This window comes from Pipra filicauda, unplaced genomic scaffold (assembly GCF_003945595.2).
Source record: "Pipra filicauda isolate LSUMZ 115617 unplaced genomic scaffold, ASM394559v2 scaffold137_size4652046_pilon, whole genome shotgun sequence".
Classification (NCBI taxonomy): domain Eukaryota; kingdom Metazoa; phylum Chordata; class Aves; order Passeriformes; family Pipridae; genus Pipra; species Pipra filicauda.
This window is the reverse complement of record NW_024103851.1, coordinates 4,398,676-4,411,591: the sequence shown is the minus strand read 5'-3', so window position 1 is coordinate 4,411,591 and position 12,916 is coordinate 4,398,676. Positions and strand designations below refer to the sequence as shown.

General features: G+C 38.5%; 1 protein-coding gene across 2 annotated transcripts in view; it reads left to right on the top strand.

Annotated features, from left to right (window-relative positions):
* POU6F2 (POU class 6 homeobox 2) overlaps positions 1 to 12,291 on the top strand; it is a 249,658-nt gene extending 237,367 nt beyond the window's left edge. For both annotated transcript variants that reach the window (XM_027711981.2, XM_027711980.2), the window contains 3 exons: positions 184 to 352; positions 8,076 to 8,244; positions 11,418 to 12,291. In XM_027711981.2, the coding sequence (XP_027567782.1) occupies positions 184 to 352; positions 8,076 to 8,244; positions 11,418 to 11,922 (843 nt within the window). In that variant the 3' untranslated portion in view covers positions 11,923 to 12,291. The remainder of the gene's footprint in view (positions 1 to 183; positions 353 to 8,075; positions 8,245 to 11,417) is intronic.
* The last annotated feature ends 625 nt before the right edge of the window (positions 12,292 to 12,916 follow it).

The following is a 12,916-nucleotide window of genomic DNA, read 5'->3' as shown; positions in this document are numbered from 1 at the left end:
AAATTGAAAGACAACATTCAAAACAGCTCAGATTGCTCTGTAACAGTCACCCAAACAAAGCCCATGGTGTTTAGTGCTCCGATATGATCTGTTCCCCAGAAGTAGATGGGTGAGATGGTGCACTGAAGGTTTTCTATTACTGGTTCACTTTCTAAATACCTATTTTTACATTTTAACGTATAGCTCCATCAGCCCTCCCAGACGCAAGTGGGACAAGCAGCCTCACAATCCAATCTCCTGCATTTGGCTCACAGTCAAGCATCTATGTCTCAAAGCCCAGTGCGTCAGGCTTCCTCTTCTTCCTCCTCATCCTCCTCCTCTTCAGCTTTGAGCGTTGGCCAGTTAGTCAGCAGTAAGTATTGCTCCTTGGCTCTCCTTAATTCTCCCCTCTGTTTGTCCTCCTCGGTGCTGAGTTTCCTGATCTGCTTTCCCTCCTTTTGTTTTTTTTAAATATAGTAGATTGTATATTGCTAAGTAGAGTGACTCTCACCAGTAAGAACTACTAAGTGCTGTTGTGGATGTGGCTGAAGGTAAACATGCCTTGAAAAATTGTAATCAATGCTGTAAATGGTCATAAAAATGGTAGCAGCCATTAATTGACTCATGAGGGCAATTCTTATAACTGAAATGTAGTTTATGGGTTTTTTTTAAATTAGAAGTTTTTGAATTAGTCAATATAATGAATTACATTTCTTAGAATTTGGTGGGCAAACAGATTCTCCTACTTTTGGTTAAGCTGCTTGTTTTTTTGTTTAGTTGATATAGTGAACCATTTTACAAACCCTCATATGACACAAATCTAGCGTAAGAGACTTTTCTGGCCAGGAAAAGCTTGCACAATTTAAACAAGAATGAACTGGAACGTGTAGGGGAGAAGAAAGAAGCATGCTGCAGTAAAACTGAGTTTTAGTGTTAGCTGACCTGAACAGCCCTTTCTTGCAGATCCCATAGATCAGGGTCTTTGCTATTAGCTTATCAGCCCTAACTTTGGTCTTTACATAGCAATAACAATGGGCTGAGAGTATACATATTAACAGTTTTTGCACATCTGCAAAAATCAAGTGATTTGGATGACCTTGTTCGGTGGTGCTTCATGTACATATTTCATGTAAACAAACACTATAGCTCATGCCATATTGTTAATGTAAAATATATGATTGATACAAGCTTCTGAAGGGCTTGGAGAAACTGTCATGCAAGAAAATACATGATAAAATGTTGGTTAGTTTATTTCAGAGATTGTTTATATGGGGAAGTATCTAGTAGAGCTAGAGTGGTAAACTTATGCTGATATGACTCCCAGTGTGAATTCTTTTATTCTGTAATAAAAATATCTGCATATAGCTACGGTTATAATTATAGTGATATAAATATACTGCTATTGATCTGTCAGTAAATTTTCTCATGTAGACATGCTTGTAGGATAAGAGGCTTCATGTTAAAAATACATAAAGTTTACCCCTTTCTATGTGGGAAAATTGAGTAAAATAGCTGGTGTGAAATAAGTTATATTTCAATGGCTAGTCCAGAATAGCTCCTCTTGTGGACATTCTTATTTACAATAAAAGCAACATGGAGGAAGCTCTTTTAAATTTGCAGAATAAGCCCGTCAAAATTTAGGAGATGCTAGAAAAATAATTATTTGTTCAATTGTATGCAATTCCTCTTAGAACATGTATTTTATTATAACAAGATTTTATTGTGATTAAAATCATGCAATCATGATTTTTTTCCTCATCCTTCTTTCAGTGCATTCCCAATGGAATTGTCTTAGGGATGCATCAGAATTACTAATGCAACAGGGGGGCTGTTGTCCCAAGGTTTGTTCCTTACCTGATTCACTGAGCTGTTCCCCAGTTTGCATAACATTTGAGGTAGGGAGCTGTAGAAGGGTGAAGGATGGTCTTGTCTCAGGCAATAGCAGCCTAAAGACCTGAAGCTTTCTGTCTGCTATGTAATTCTAGTGCAACAGCAGGCAAATCACTTAAAAGAGATTTTTCGCAAGTGCTCCCTCAATATCCAGCTTGAGATTCTGGACTTTAATTTACAGAAGAACCTGGTACTCACAGTTACAATTTTGAGTGCCCTTTCACTGTAGAACTGTATCAAGAACCATTTAAAGACAATCTAAAACACCATTTCCTGCTTGACCTAGACTGGGTACCCAAAAATGCTTTTTCCCTTAATATCTGTCCACTTCTTTGTGAATGAGAAGGGGAAGACTCTCATCTTGTAGAAACACAATAAAATAAATTAAGATTTAAAAAAAACCAGAAGGGCTCAAGAGGAGATGTCTTGAGTGAAGGACTTTAATAGGGGTCTGGGGCCACACACTGAACAAGTAAAAAGGCAATACATCAATCATTTCAACTGTAACAAAGGACAATTCATCCTGTGCACTGGACAGGGCACATGAAAATTAACTGGTAGTCCAGGGCTCAAAATCTATGCTACACTGTGTTGTGGGCTGTTGTAACTCCAGAATTTTGTAGCTTCTGAGTGTTTATTTCTGCAACTCTAAGGATGTTCTTTTACTTTTATTTTTTCCTTGGATACATTTCAAGGTTGTTACAAAAGGAAAATAGTAACATAAATCAATCATATAGAGAGATAATGCTTATGTTTGTAGTTGGAAATAGGAGATCTTCTGTTGGATGGATGGAAAAGCTGATAATTCTGTTATCACCTTGTTTGTCCTGCTCTAAAAGGAATAAGATACATGCTGTGCTTATGCTTTTGGCTGAGAGCAGAGGAGTATGAGGCACAGGAATATCTATATATCAGGGGTTGGACTTGATGCTCTCGGATTTCTTTTCCAACCTGGTGGATTCTATGGTTCTATGATCCTCATTTGGGCATGAGTGGGAGATACACAAATGAACATAGAATTTTTATTTGATCCTCTCAGGCTTGACTCCATTCACTGCTTGTCCTTTTCCAGTCCCATTACTTCCTCACACTGTTCTCCACACAGTCTATGCTCCCTTTGCCTCCATTTTCCTCTAGCCTTCTCCCTGCAGTTCTTTCACTATAGTCCATCATTGCCCAGCTCCTCTTCCCTTTTCACTTCCTCCCCTCCAGCTCTCATTCAGTCGCTGCCCCCAGACCACACCTGTGTCCTGTTACCAGTCTTTTTATTAGGTAGTTTCTGTCCTCTATCTCATTTTATCACTAGTGCTACTTCTTTTTACCTATTTTCTTTCCTCTACCACAGTGATTACTACTCTCTGCACAGTCAGGCCCTCTCTCCCTCCAGTCCATGCTCCTTAGTAGTCTTCAAGTCTGGCTTTTTCCTTCCATCATTTTTTTTCTTTTCTAGACTAAAGGTTAATTTTTGCCCCCTCTCCATCCAAATCATGCTGATGCCACTCCCACACTCCCTAGAAGCCATCAGAGGAGTATGGGAAATGATCACCAAGAAGAGCAATGAGTCAGTCTCTCTGTCTTTACTGTTGTCCTGTCACAAAGCAGGCTAGAGCCACAACCATAAGAGACTTTTCATCCTATCAGATTGAGGAAGGTGTTGCATTTGGACATTAACTCACTAGAATTCAGTCTTAAGAGCATTCCAAAGGAAGATGTTATTGATTGGGATCTCCTGAAAAAAAAAACCCATAATAGATAATTATACATAAATAAAAACTTCTAGAGTTGTTTTGAATTTATGCTTCCAGCTTCATCCAGTCTCTAGCCACTCAAGACCAACAGAAGGAGTAGCATGAGAGGCAGATCAACTCACTTCTGCCATTTACATAGCATTCTCACACAGACAGAAGTAAACCAGCCATCTCAAGGATCCATAATGTCTGTCCGGCATACCCTTGAAAGCATGTAGCCAAGCACAAACTGGAGCTAACACTGCCTGCCTAAACCTGCTTGAGCTGCCACAGTGATGGTGATGGTGTTCCAGGGCACAGTAGAGCTACCTACTGCTTTTTAGTAATGTGGAAAGAGCCTACAAGAAAGAGGAAAATATGATCAGTGCAGTAAGAAAAGATCAAACAACCTGTGTAATGGAGCATGAAAAGTCAGACAGGATCCTTCACAGCTTTTTATTGTTGCTAATAAACCAGTGATACTTTTTGGACAAATAGTATTAAACGATCTTCATGAATTTGAAAATTGTTTCCTATGACTGAAAATCCATTTGCATACAAATGTGACTGCACATGGGGAAACAAATAGACAGAAAGTCATCCCTGTTTTGCTTCTTTGTAGAATCTGCTCAGCTTCTAGACACAGATCCCTAAAGGGCAGGAGCACCTCTTTGTCAAGGCTGTGGCCCATAATTAAACAAAGCCTTCTTAGCTTCATAGCTTCCACACCAGCTGCAGACCTTTGTATACCAGGCCTGCGATTTAAAAGCAGTGTCTAAAAGTCCATTTAAAGTCTTTTAGTGTGATGAGGTGGGCAATGGGTCAGTGGTTCTGAAAGAAGTTCATAGGCATGAGGGCAGCAAGAAACAACTTGCGGCCTCCTTTGATTGCTTCATCCCTCCTGAGGTAGGAATATTGTTACTTCCTTTTCCTCATCCCTTCCAAAACTGCGGTCCAGACCTCCAGCAGCAGTCCTAGAGTTGAGTACCTTGGCAGAGATTTTCCATATTCCAGAAATATAGCATTTCCTAAATATAGCAAAGTTCATGTAAAACCAGGCACATTCAGCCAGCTTGTTTGGTTAATCAAAGTGCATAGAGCAACATAACTTCAGTAAATAAATATTTGGGGCAAGCTTTTGCACAGTGACTGTAAAGAAAGTAACTCTTTTACAAGAGGTTGCCTCATATCAGAGAAATTACTAAAGTACAATGAGAAGGTATTAAGAACTGGTCTTTAATAACTTTATTTTCTCTATGATTTTGTATTTTTTCTTTAACGTGTGTCTGAATTTTAAAAAGATGCATCTCCTTACTTTTTCTTTTAATATTTTCCTTTCTTTTTTAATTCCTGTCCTGTTTTTTCCCCTGGATTATGGTCTTCTTTATAGCTTTTCCCTTTTATCTCATCATCACCCCTTCATCCCTAACCAGCAAAAAGTGATAGTTATTCTAAAGGCAAAAAAAATATGGTTATTTCCAAATAAAGGATGTTTAAAAAGAAGTTCTGCCTAAGCAAGATGAACTTATTCAAGATTCATCTCTACTCTTCCTGTTCCTTCTGTATGATTTCTTCATATCGTCTCATCCTGCCTCTATTCTCTTTTGTCTTTTTTGTTGTCTCTTCTTTCAATTCTACATCATTATTCCTACCTTTTTTAATTTCATTTTCCTATGCATCCCTCTGCTCATTTCTTTAACTTTTCTACCATATGTTCTCTTTGTGGAAATCACTAGTTTCCCCTCGTTCTGAGGCTTGTGTTTCCATGAAGTTCCTTTCTTCCTTCCAAATTCATTTTACTGTCATCTGTTACTATAAAATTAAAATGCTTCCCATAAACAAATTATTATTCTTTTTTTCCCCTGAGCTCCAGTCCATTTTCCATTATCAATGTTTTGTCCTGCCTTTCTTATCCAATTTACTTTTCATTGGACCTCCCCTGCCAGCTATTTCTCCTCCTGTCTGACTGGGGAAATCATCCCCCTGTAATCCCTCCTGTGGCAGAACCCTGTACAACAGAAATTTGCTTTCTCCTTCAGGGTGCACTGATTTCTCTGAAGCGGTTCTTTCCCCTAACTATTAAAATCACAGCATATTTTCACTTGCCGACAAACTCATGTGGGATTTTCAGAAGAATTCGAAATTGGGAGAAGTATTCCCTTCAGTAGAAAAAAAGGGATTGCAATGCAGGAGAGCCTGTGGATTTTATTTCTTCAACTCTCCTCACCTACCTTCACCATCCACCAGGACAACTGGTGAAATTTTGTCTGTCTTTCTTTTTTGTTGTGAGATATGTACAGATACCTCGTGAAATGGTCCCAGACAACTCTCTTACCTCTCTCCAGCATCCAATAGTTTCATAGACACAACAGCCATTGTTTCCTCATGCAATAATATAAACTTGGAGTCTTGAAATGCTGTTACTGTAGGTTCCAGCCACTCAATAGAACTGGTATTCTCTATCTTCCTGTTGGTACTGGGCTGCCTTCCCTGGAATATTCAATTAATTTAAGAAACAACTGTTTATTTACTTTCTTCAATAAGCCACTCTTCCTAAAATATGAAGTGCACTATATGCACAACTATTCTGAGAGCTCAGAATGTGCTTAAACAAACCCCGTTATTTATTTGAATGTATTTATGTACATGCATATATTAGTTCCCAGAGTCCAAGACTACGTATTGATGGTATTTTAATAGCAATAGAGTAAAACAGACCTATGATGTTATATGATAATGTCAATAGAATGGTCTTCATAGCACTATTTGTGTTTTATGGAAGTGATTACTTTATAAACCTGAGTGGCCACTGTCATAGCACTGACTACTTAAAAGCAAATGATATGCACCCTAGCTTTATACTGAAGGAGTAAATGGGTGTACAGGTGAGCTCAAGCACAGCAGTGAGAACAGGAGAGATGATTCTGAGTGTGAAGCATTGTCAAAACTAGGTTCAGCCTATGTGAATGTTTACCTGTGGTCCCTGGTTGCATACACAAGAATTTTAAAAATACTGTTGCTGTGTCTGCTTCTTACACTCCAGAAACGAATAGATACAGGCTGAATTTATATATCAGAAAACCCTTTACCCTCTGTCTATTATTGGACAAAAAGATTTTTTTGTAGGATGTTTTTCCATCATAGGGAAATTTTACACCAGGCTTATAAACCCCTGAAAATAAAAGCTTTGTTACTGTAATGCTGATGAGCCCTCAGCTATGTCATACTAGCAGGAGCCACTCTTATATAGGGTTTAGTAATGTAGTCTAGCTCTGTCCTTGCACAACTGCTTACATTTACAGAAATCGAGGGGTTATTGTGCTGCAAACTTTTCACCTCCAAATCTGAGGAATGAGGTGAAGAACAATAGAGATGTCTCACCGGGAGAATGGCTTCACTACATGCAGGATTGCACAACACTTTGAAATCTTCCACTGTCCCAGTCCCATGCTGTCTCTGACTTGGTGAACACTTTCATTTAGTCAGGGATCAGTAGCTTGGGAGGGGGGAGAAAGTTCCATTCTCCAGCTGTTGTGTCATTTCCCTTGATAAGTCCTAAATTGACTGAGTTATCCATCTCCAAAGGAGCTTTCCTGTGGTAGACATGCTTTATTATGTGCCCTTTCAGGGACAAAGGCTTCTGTGTCAGTAAACTGCTATAGAGAGGAAGGACAGATTTATTCTCACAGCATCATAAGTATTATCTTCTGAGGAGCTAATGTAAAAGTAAAAAACTGTGCAGCATTACCATCCAAATCCAATGTTGCTGCTCCTTGATTATCAACCTGATGGGAGGCAGAATGAAAAGCTTGAAAGGCTGCTTCTCAGAAGGGCATATTTTAAAGAGGATTTTTAAATCAAATGGGTTTTAAAGGCAGCATTTTGATTGGGTTTGTTCATTTGCTGGGTTATTTTGGATGTTCAGCTGGCAGTTTGTGTTGTGTATTGTGGAAAAGGGAAGAAATGGTTGTGAATCTCCTTATTTGGCATTAATTTTAGATAAGTCAGAAAGTCTTGATTTTAAGTTAAAAATCCAAGCAGTTCATACATACATTTAAGCCCTCCCCACAAACTGGAAATAAATATATTAACATCAGCCTTCTTTTTCTATCTGATAAGAAAGGAAAACAGGGAACATGACTCCTCAACCCAGGGAAGATTTTGCAAGGCTTAACTGGCAGTGAAGAGCCCAGGCACCTGGGCTCATTCTGAGGTGAGCTGGCCATTTTCAGAAGTTCAGTTCTTGAAAAACTTCCACCAGCACCTGCAAACAATGCAGCCTAGTTAGCATTTTAGCAATAAAAACATACTTCATAACACACCTGACAAGGCAAGTCTGTTTCTGTTTGGGGAAGAAGAGAAAGGGATAAGTATTAAAAAAATTGAACTTGAACATCTTGACAATGAAAGCTGGTGTAAGCTTATCCCACTGATATGTGATGCAAAGAACTGACCTGATTAAAAAAAATATCTCAACAGATCCTCAAACAGCCACTGGAGAGGTGGATGGGGTTAACCTGGAAGAAATCCGAGAATTTGCCAAAGCCTTTAAAATCCGGCGCCTGTCCCTTGGCCTGACACAGACTCAAGTTGGCCAAGCCCTAAGCGCCACCGAAGGCCCAGCCTATAGCCAGTCTGCCATCTGCAGGTAACAAGTTACATCATAAACTCTCCTCCCTTTATTCTTAATAATTATTCAGCTTATTGTGAGGAGCATGCTTGCGTTTGAGTCTCCTGTCTTTACAGTTTATTATTTAATCTGAGATTTAAATTGGCCAATAATGTTAACTGACAGGTAAAATGTTCTTATTGTGTAAGCCTAGAGTAACTTTGGTCTTTTATTTTTATCTCCTTCTTTTTTAAACAAGTGAGAAACAATGTTCCTGGCACTGAGACTTAATTCCGTAGATGAGCTGGAGACCCTGCTGATGCTGGATAAGCACCAGCTGACCCTCTTCATACTGTGCCATTTTCTACAGATAGGGTTACTGAACAAATATTTCATGGCTGCATCCCTGCTAAGTTAAAACCTATATTACTGTGGTTAGCACTTCACATAGAGGATGTTAATGATGATTTACCTAGGCAACATAGAAGGGAAAAAAATAGCCTTCCTGCTATCTTGCAAACCAGCAGCTATTCATCTTTTATCACCCAAATGTTTACTAAAAAAACCAGACAAACCCATGCATGCAAAACAGAAGCAGAAATCTGTCCTAATCATAAGAAATCATAATACAGTCTTGACAGAGTTAAAGTAGAAGCAAACGCCTTATATACATGTATGTGTGTTAAAGTAATCCCATGTTTATGCATGAGGTAACAAACACACTTAGGTAACAGCTTTTTCCTCTTGGGCAATGCCTTATAGTCCTTCCCCATCAGTGAAAGCCAAGAAACCAACTCTAAGCTCATTTAAGTGGATTTCGTTCTTGGTGATCCATGAAATGCTCTGTCTTTTTATCTGCTCTTTATACTTTTAATGTATTCCCCATAGAACGGAAGTGTACTTTTCCTGCAGTTAAAGACTAAGGTTATAAATAACATCAGTATGGGGTAGTGAGCTTGCAGCTCACATTTTGCTCAATGATTTTCCATAAAACCCATTGATTGTTGTTAAATACAAAAAGCTCCATAGGATCCTCTCACTTCTATGGTCTCCCCTACTGTTTTTTCTTATAAGATACCTCCCTGTAGAAAATAACCTTTATTCAGTCTATACAAGGATACTACTGCTGGGAAATTTGTTTCAAGACTTGTATATCGTTACGCCAAACATGTACTACAGTATCAACGCTAACAAGCAGTGCCAATGATATGTATGCTATTGTTCCATATTACTAAGGTTTAATTCTTATTTTTTTTTCTTCCTTGTGGTCAGTAGATAAAGAATGCCTAAAACAGGTGGAGTTTTAGCAACTGACAATTTTTTGTAGCCTTAAGTTGCTCTTTAATATACTATAAAGAGACACGTTGCCGTTTCCTTTGCTTTTGTTTAGTTTTCTGTCTTCTCATTTCATTCATTCTTTCTCACACCTTGAGGAAACACTGGGGGTGGTGAGACATTTTACAGAGGGATCCTTAGAGGGACAAATTTCTCAGAACATGAGGAATGGGTGCACAAGCTGGTCCCAAATACTTGCAAGGTTACAGGTTTTCTTAATTTCCTTTGCATGCTCCAGATGGATACCACTTCAGAGTGTAATAACAAGCTATGACTGTGCATTTTTTGTTAAGCACCAAGACAAGCCGTGTTGAAGAACAAGTATGTGTTCCTCAGAAATAGTAGATTTAACTTTTCTTTTAAGGGTACCAAAGGAGATTCAGTATGAACTCCAGGTTAATGGAAGAGACAGTAAGGCAAACAAGTTAAACAACCAACTCAAAGACAAAAGTAGAGTCTCCTGCTGGCCTGTGCAGGTCATATTAGCAATATATCACCTTGATATGTTCTGCATGCAAATAACAGTGTTTTCTTTAGCTTGAGACAATACATTTGAAAACACACTCTTCAACCTGAAATATCACTGGACATGTTGTAGTCAATAACACATTAGGATGTCAGGCACCAGTTACAAATTCTTTGGAGTGTTATTATCTGAAATTATTCCTTGTCTTATTCTTTGTTTGTGAGAAATGCTTTGTTTCTTGCTGGAATATTTTCTGCTGCCTCCACATGCTGAATAGTGACACTAAAAATTACCAACTCCAGTCACTGAGTTTCTTTGCACAAAGGCACTGACTCGGTTGTCTCATCTCCAGAGCGTGCTGTGATTAGTAGTGGTGGTGGTGTTTCAGCACTGGCTGGGCTGGAGAGCAGAGCAGCATCACGCAATAATTGTTGCCTTTCTGCAACATTAAATACTGCAACATGCAAAGTGGGGAAATACAAATGGGTGGCACCACAAGACTTGGGTTAAGATTTTTTAATGTGTAGCAAAAGAGGATGAACTCAGTAAAGGAAAGAAACAATTACCTATAAGACTTGAAGTGTGAACTCAGCTCTTCTGCTTGTTTTTGAAAGGATTAAAGCTTTGTGTGGCTGCTTTTCCAGATGTTTTATAAGACTTGTAAAATCTGGTTTGGCAAAAGACTTTTGATGGCAAAATGATATATAGAAGACCTTATTTACAGGAAATGATATCATTCTGGTACAGTTTGCAGAAATCCCACAATAAACTCAGCTTGGTGCCACAGCATATTAGTAGACTATTATGCTGGGTTTCATCTGGAAAACATGAGTTCTTCTTTGCACATTGTGGGGGCAGTCAAGATAATTGCAAAGTGTCCAGCTGTTTCAGCTGAACACCACCGTGGCTATGGGAATCTTTTTCCAACCTAGAAAAGGGATATAGCATTAACTTACAAACAGTGAAAATTGCTGAAAAAAACAGAAAGGAAACCTGATATTCAGAGGCTAGTGACTGCCATTGGCTTGTATTATTAAGGCTGTGGTGCTTGGACAACACAGGATGGGAAGGAAAACAAAAGGATTAATCACAAAGATAAGATTATAAAATGCAATTGCCTTTGATATCATTTCCTGTAGTTAGACTTAGTCTTAAGGGTTGTGAAGATCATCAGAAATATGAAAATGTGAATCTTAACCTACATTATTTAGTGTACTTAGAATTTTGTTGTAGTGCTCATTATGTGTTAGCTTAAATATCTAGTTTTATATATATACTTATAGATATACCTATCTGACAGTTTTCATAATCCATTGTAAATTACCTCTGCCAGTCAATTAGTTAGGCAGGCAGGAAGTCCCACCCTGGCAGAGCATCAGTGTAAGACTCTTCTTTCTCAATTTTCCCTCAGACACACCATCCTGAGAAGCCACTTTTTCCTACCACAGGAAGCCCAAGAGAACACTATAGCTAGCAGTCTGACAGCCAAACTGAACCCTGGCCTTTTGTATCCTGCCAGGTTTGAAAAGCTGGACATCACCCCTAAAAGTGCCCAGAAGATAAAGCCGGTGCTTGAGCGGTGGATGGCTGAGGCTGAGGCCCGCCATCGAGCAGGTATGCAGAACCTTACCGAGTTTATTGGAAGTGAACCATCCAAAAAGCGCAAGAGGCGTACCTCATTCACGCCACAAGCCCTTGAAATCTTGAATGCCCACTTTGAGAAGAACACACATCCCTCTGGGCAAGAAATGACAGAGATTGCAGAGAAACTGAACTATGACCGAGAAGTAGTTAGAGTTTGGTTCTGCAATAAGAGGCAAGCACTGAAGAACACAATTAAACGTTTGAAACAACATGAGCCTGCGACAGCAGTTCCTATGGAGCCTTTAACAGACTCTCTGGAAGAAAATTCCTAAAAACAAAACAAAGCAAAACAAAACAAAACCACACAGAAAACAAAATTGCACCAACAGAAACGCAACCATTTGAACTCTGAGAAAATACCTATTCATCACCCTTGTAAGTAAAAGACTGAGAAAACTACAAGAAGGACAGAACAATTTATAAATGTCCATGGGTTTTCCTATTTAAAAAAAAAATACACGACACTTTGTGTGTGTGTGTGTCGTAGAATTAGTTCCCAAAAAAAAGAAAAAGCCAGTTTTTTTAAATGGACTTAAAGTAAACCAAATAACTGCTTACTTTTTTCTGTATATTATGAAAATATGAACACATTTTAAGGAAAAACAAAACAAACAAAAAAAAAAAAAAAAAAAAAAAAAAAAAAAAAAGAAAAAAAAAAAGAAAAAACTTTTATCTGTTTAAAAGAGAATACAAGCCTGCCACCTGGAGGAGTGATTGTAGCCTTTCAGGTATCAAGTGCTGATTCACTATGAAAACTATTAACCAAAGTCAGAAACATGGCATTGCAAACTAGATTGTTAGTCTACTCTTTTATGAGTGTAAAATTGTGTTATGAATTTTTACATTTGTATTTTGCAAAGAGAAAAACAACAGGATTAGTTTCTCTCATTCTTGTTTGCACCCCTGCAGGTGTGTACAAACAGGTGTTGAAGCCATTCCATAGTGGTCACCTCCTTTTCTTTTACTCCAGAGTTTTGCAATCTCCTAGTGTTTGGGTGCCAAAAATAACTTCTTTTTATTGTGATTTGTGGGGTTTGGTGTTTCTCTTCTAAGGGTGTGTATTTTGGTTTGCATTTTTCTTTTTTTTATTTTTTGGTTCTGATTCTATTTACTGCCTCCTCCCTTCCAGCTCATTCTCCACCCCTTCCCCAAACCCACATAACTCAGTACTGTTTGAAGACTTTTATATTGATACACTGAAATGCAACAGAGGACCAAGAAGGATTAGGATTATGTCTGATGGACTGTCAGCCCACACTGAACATT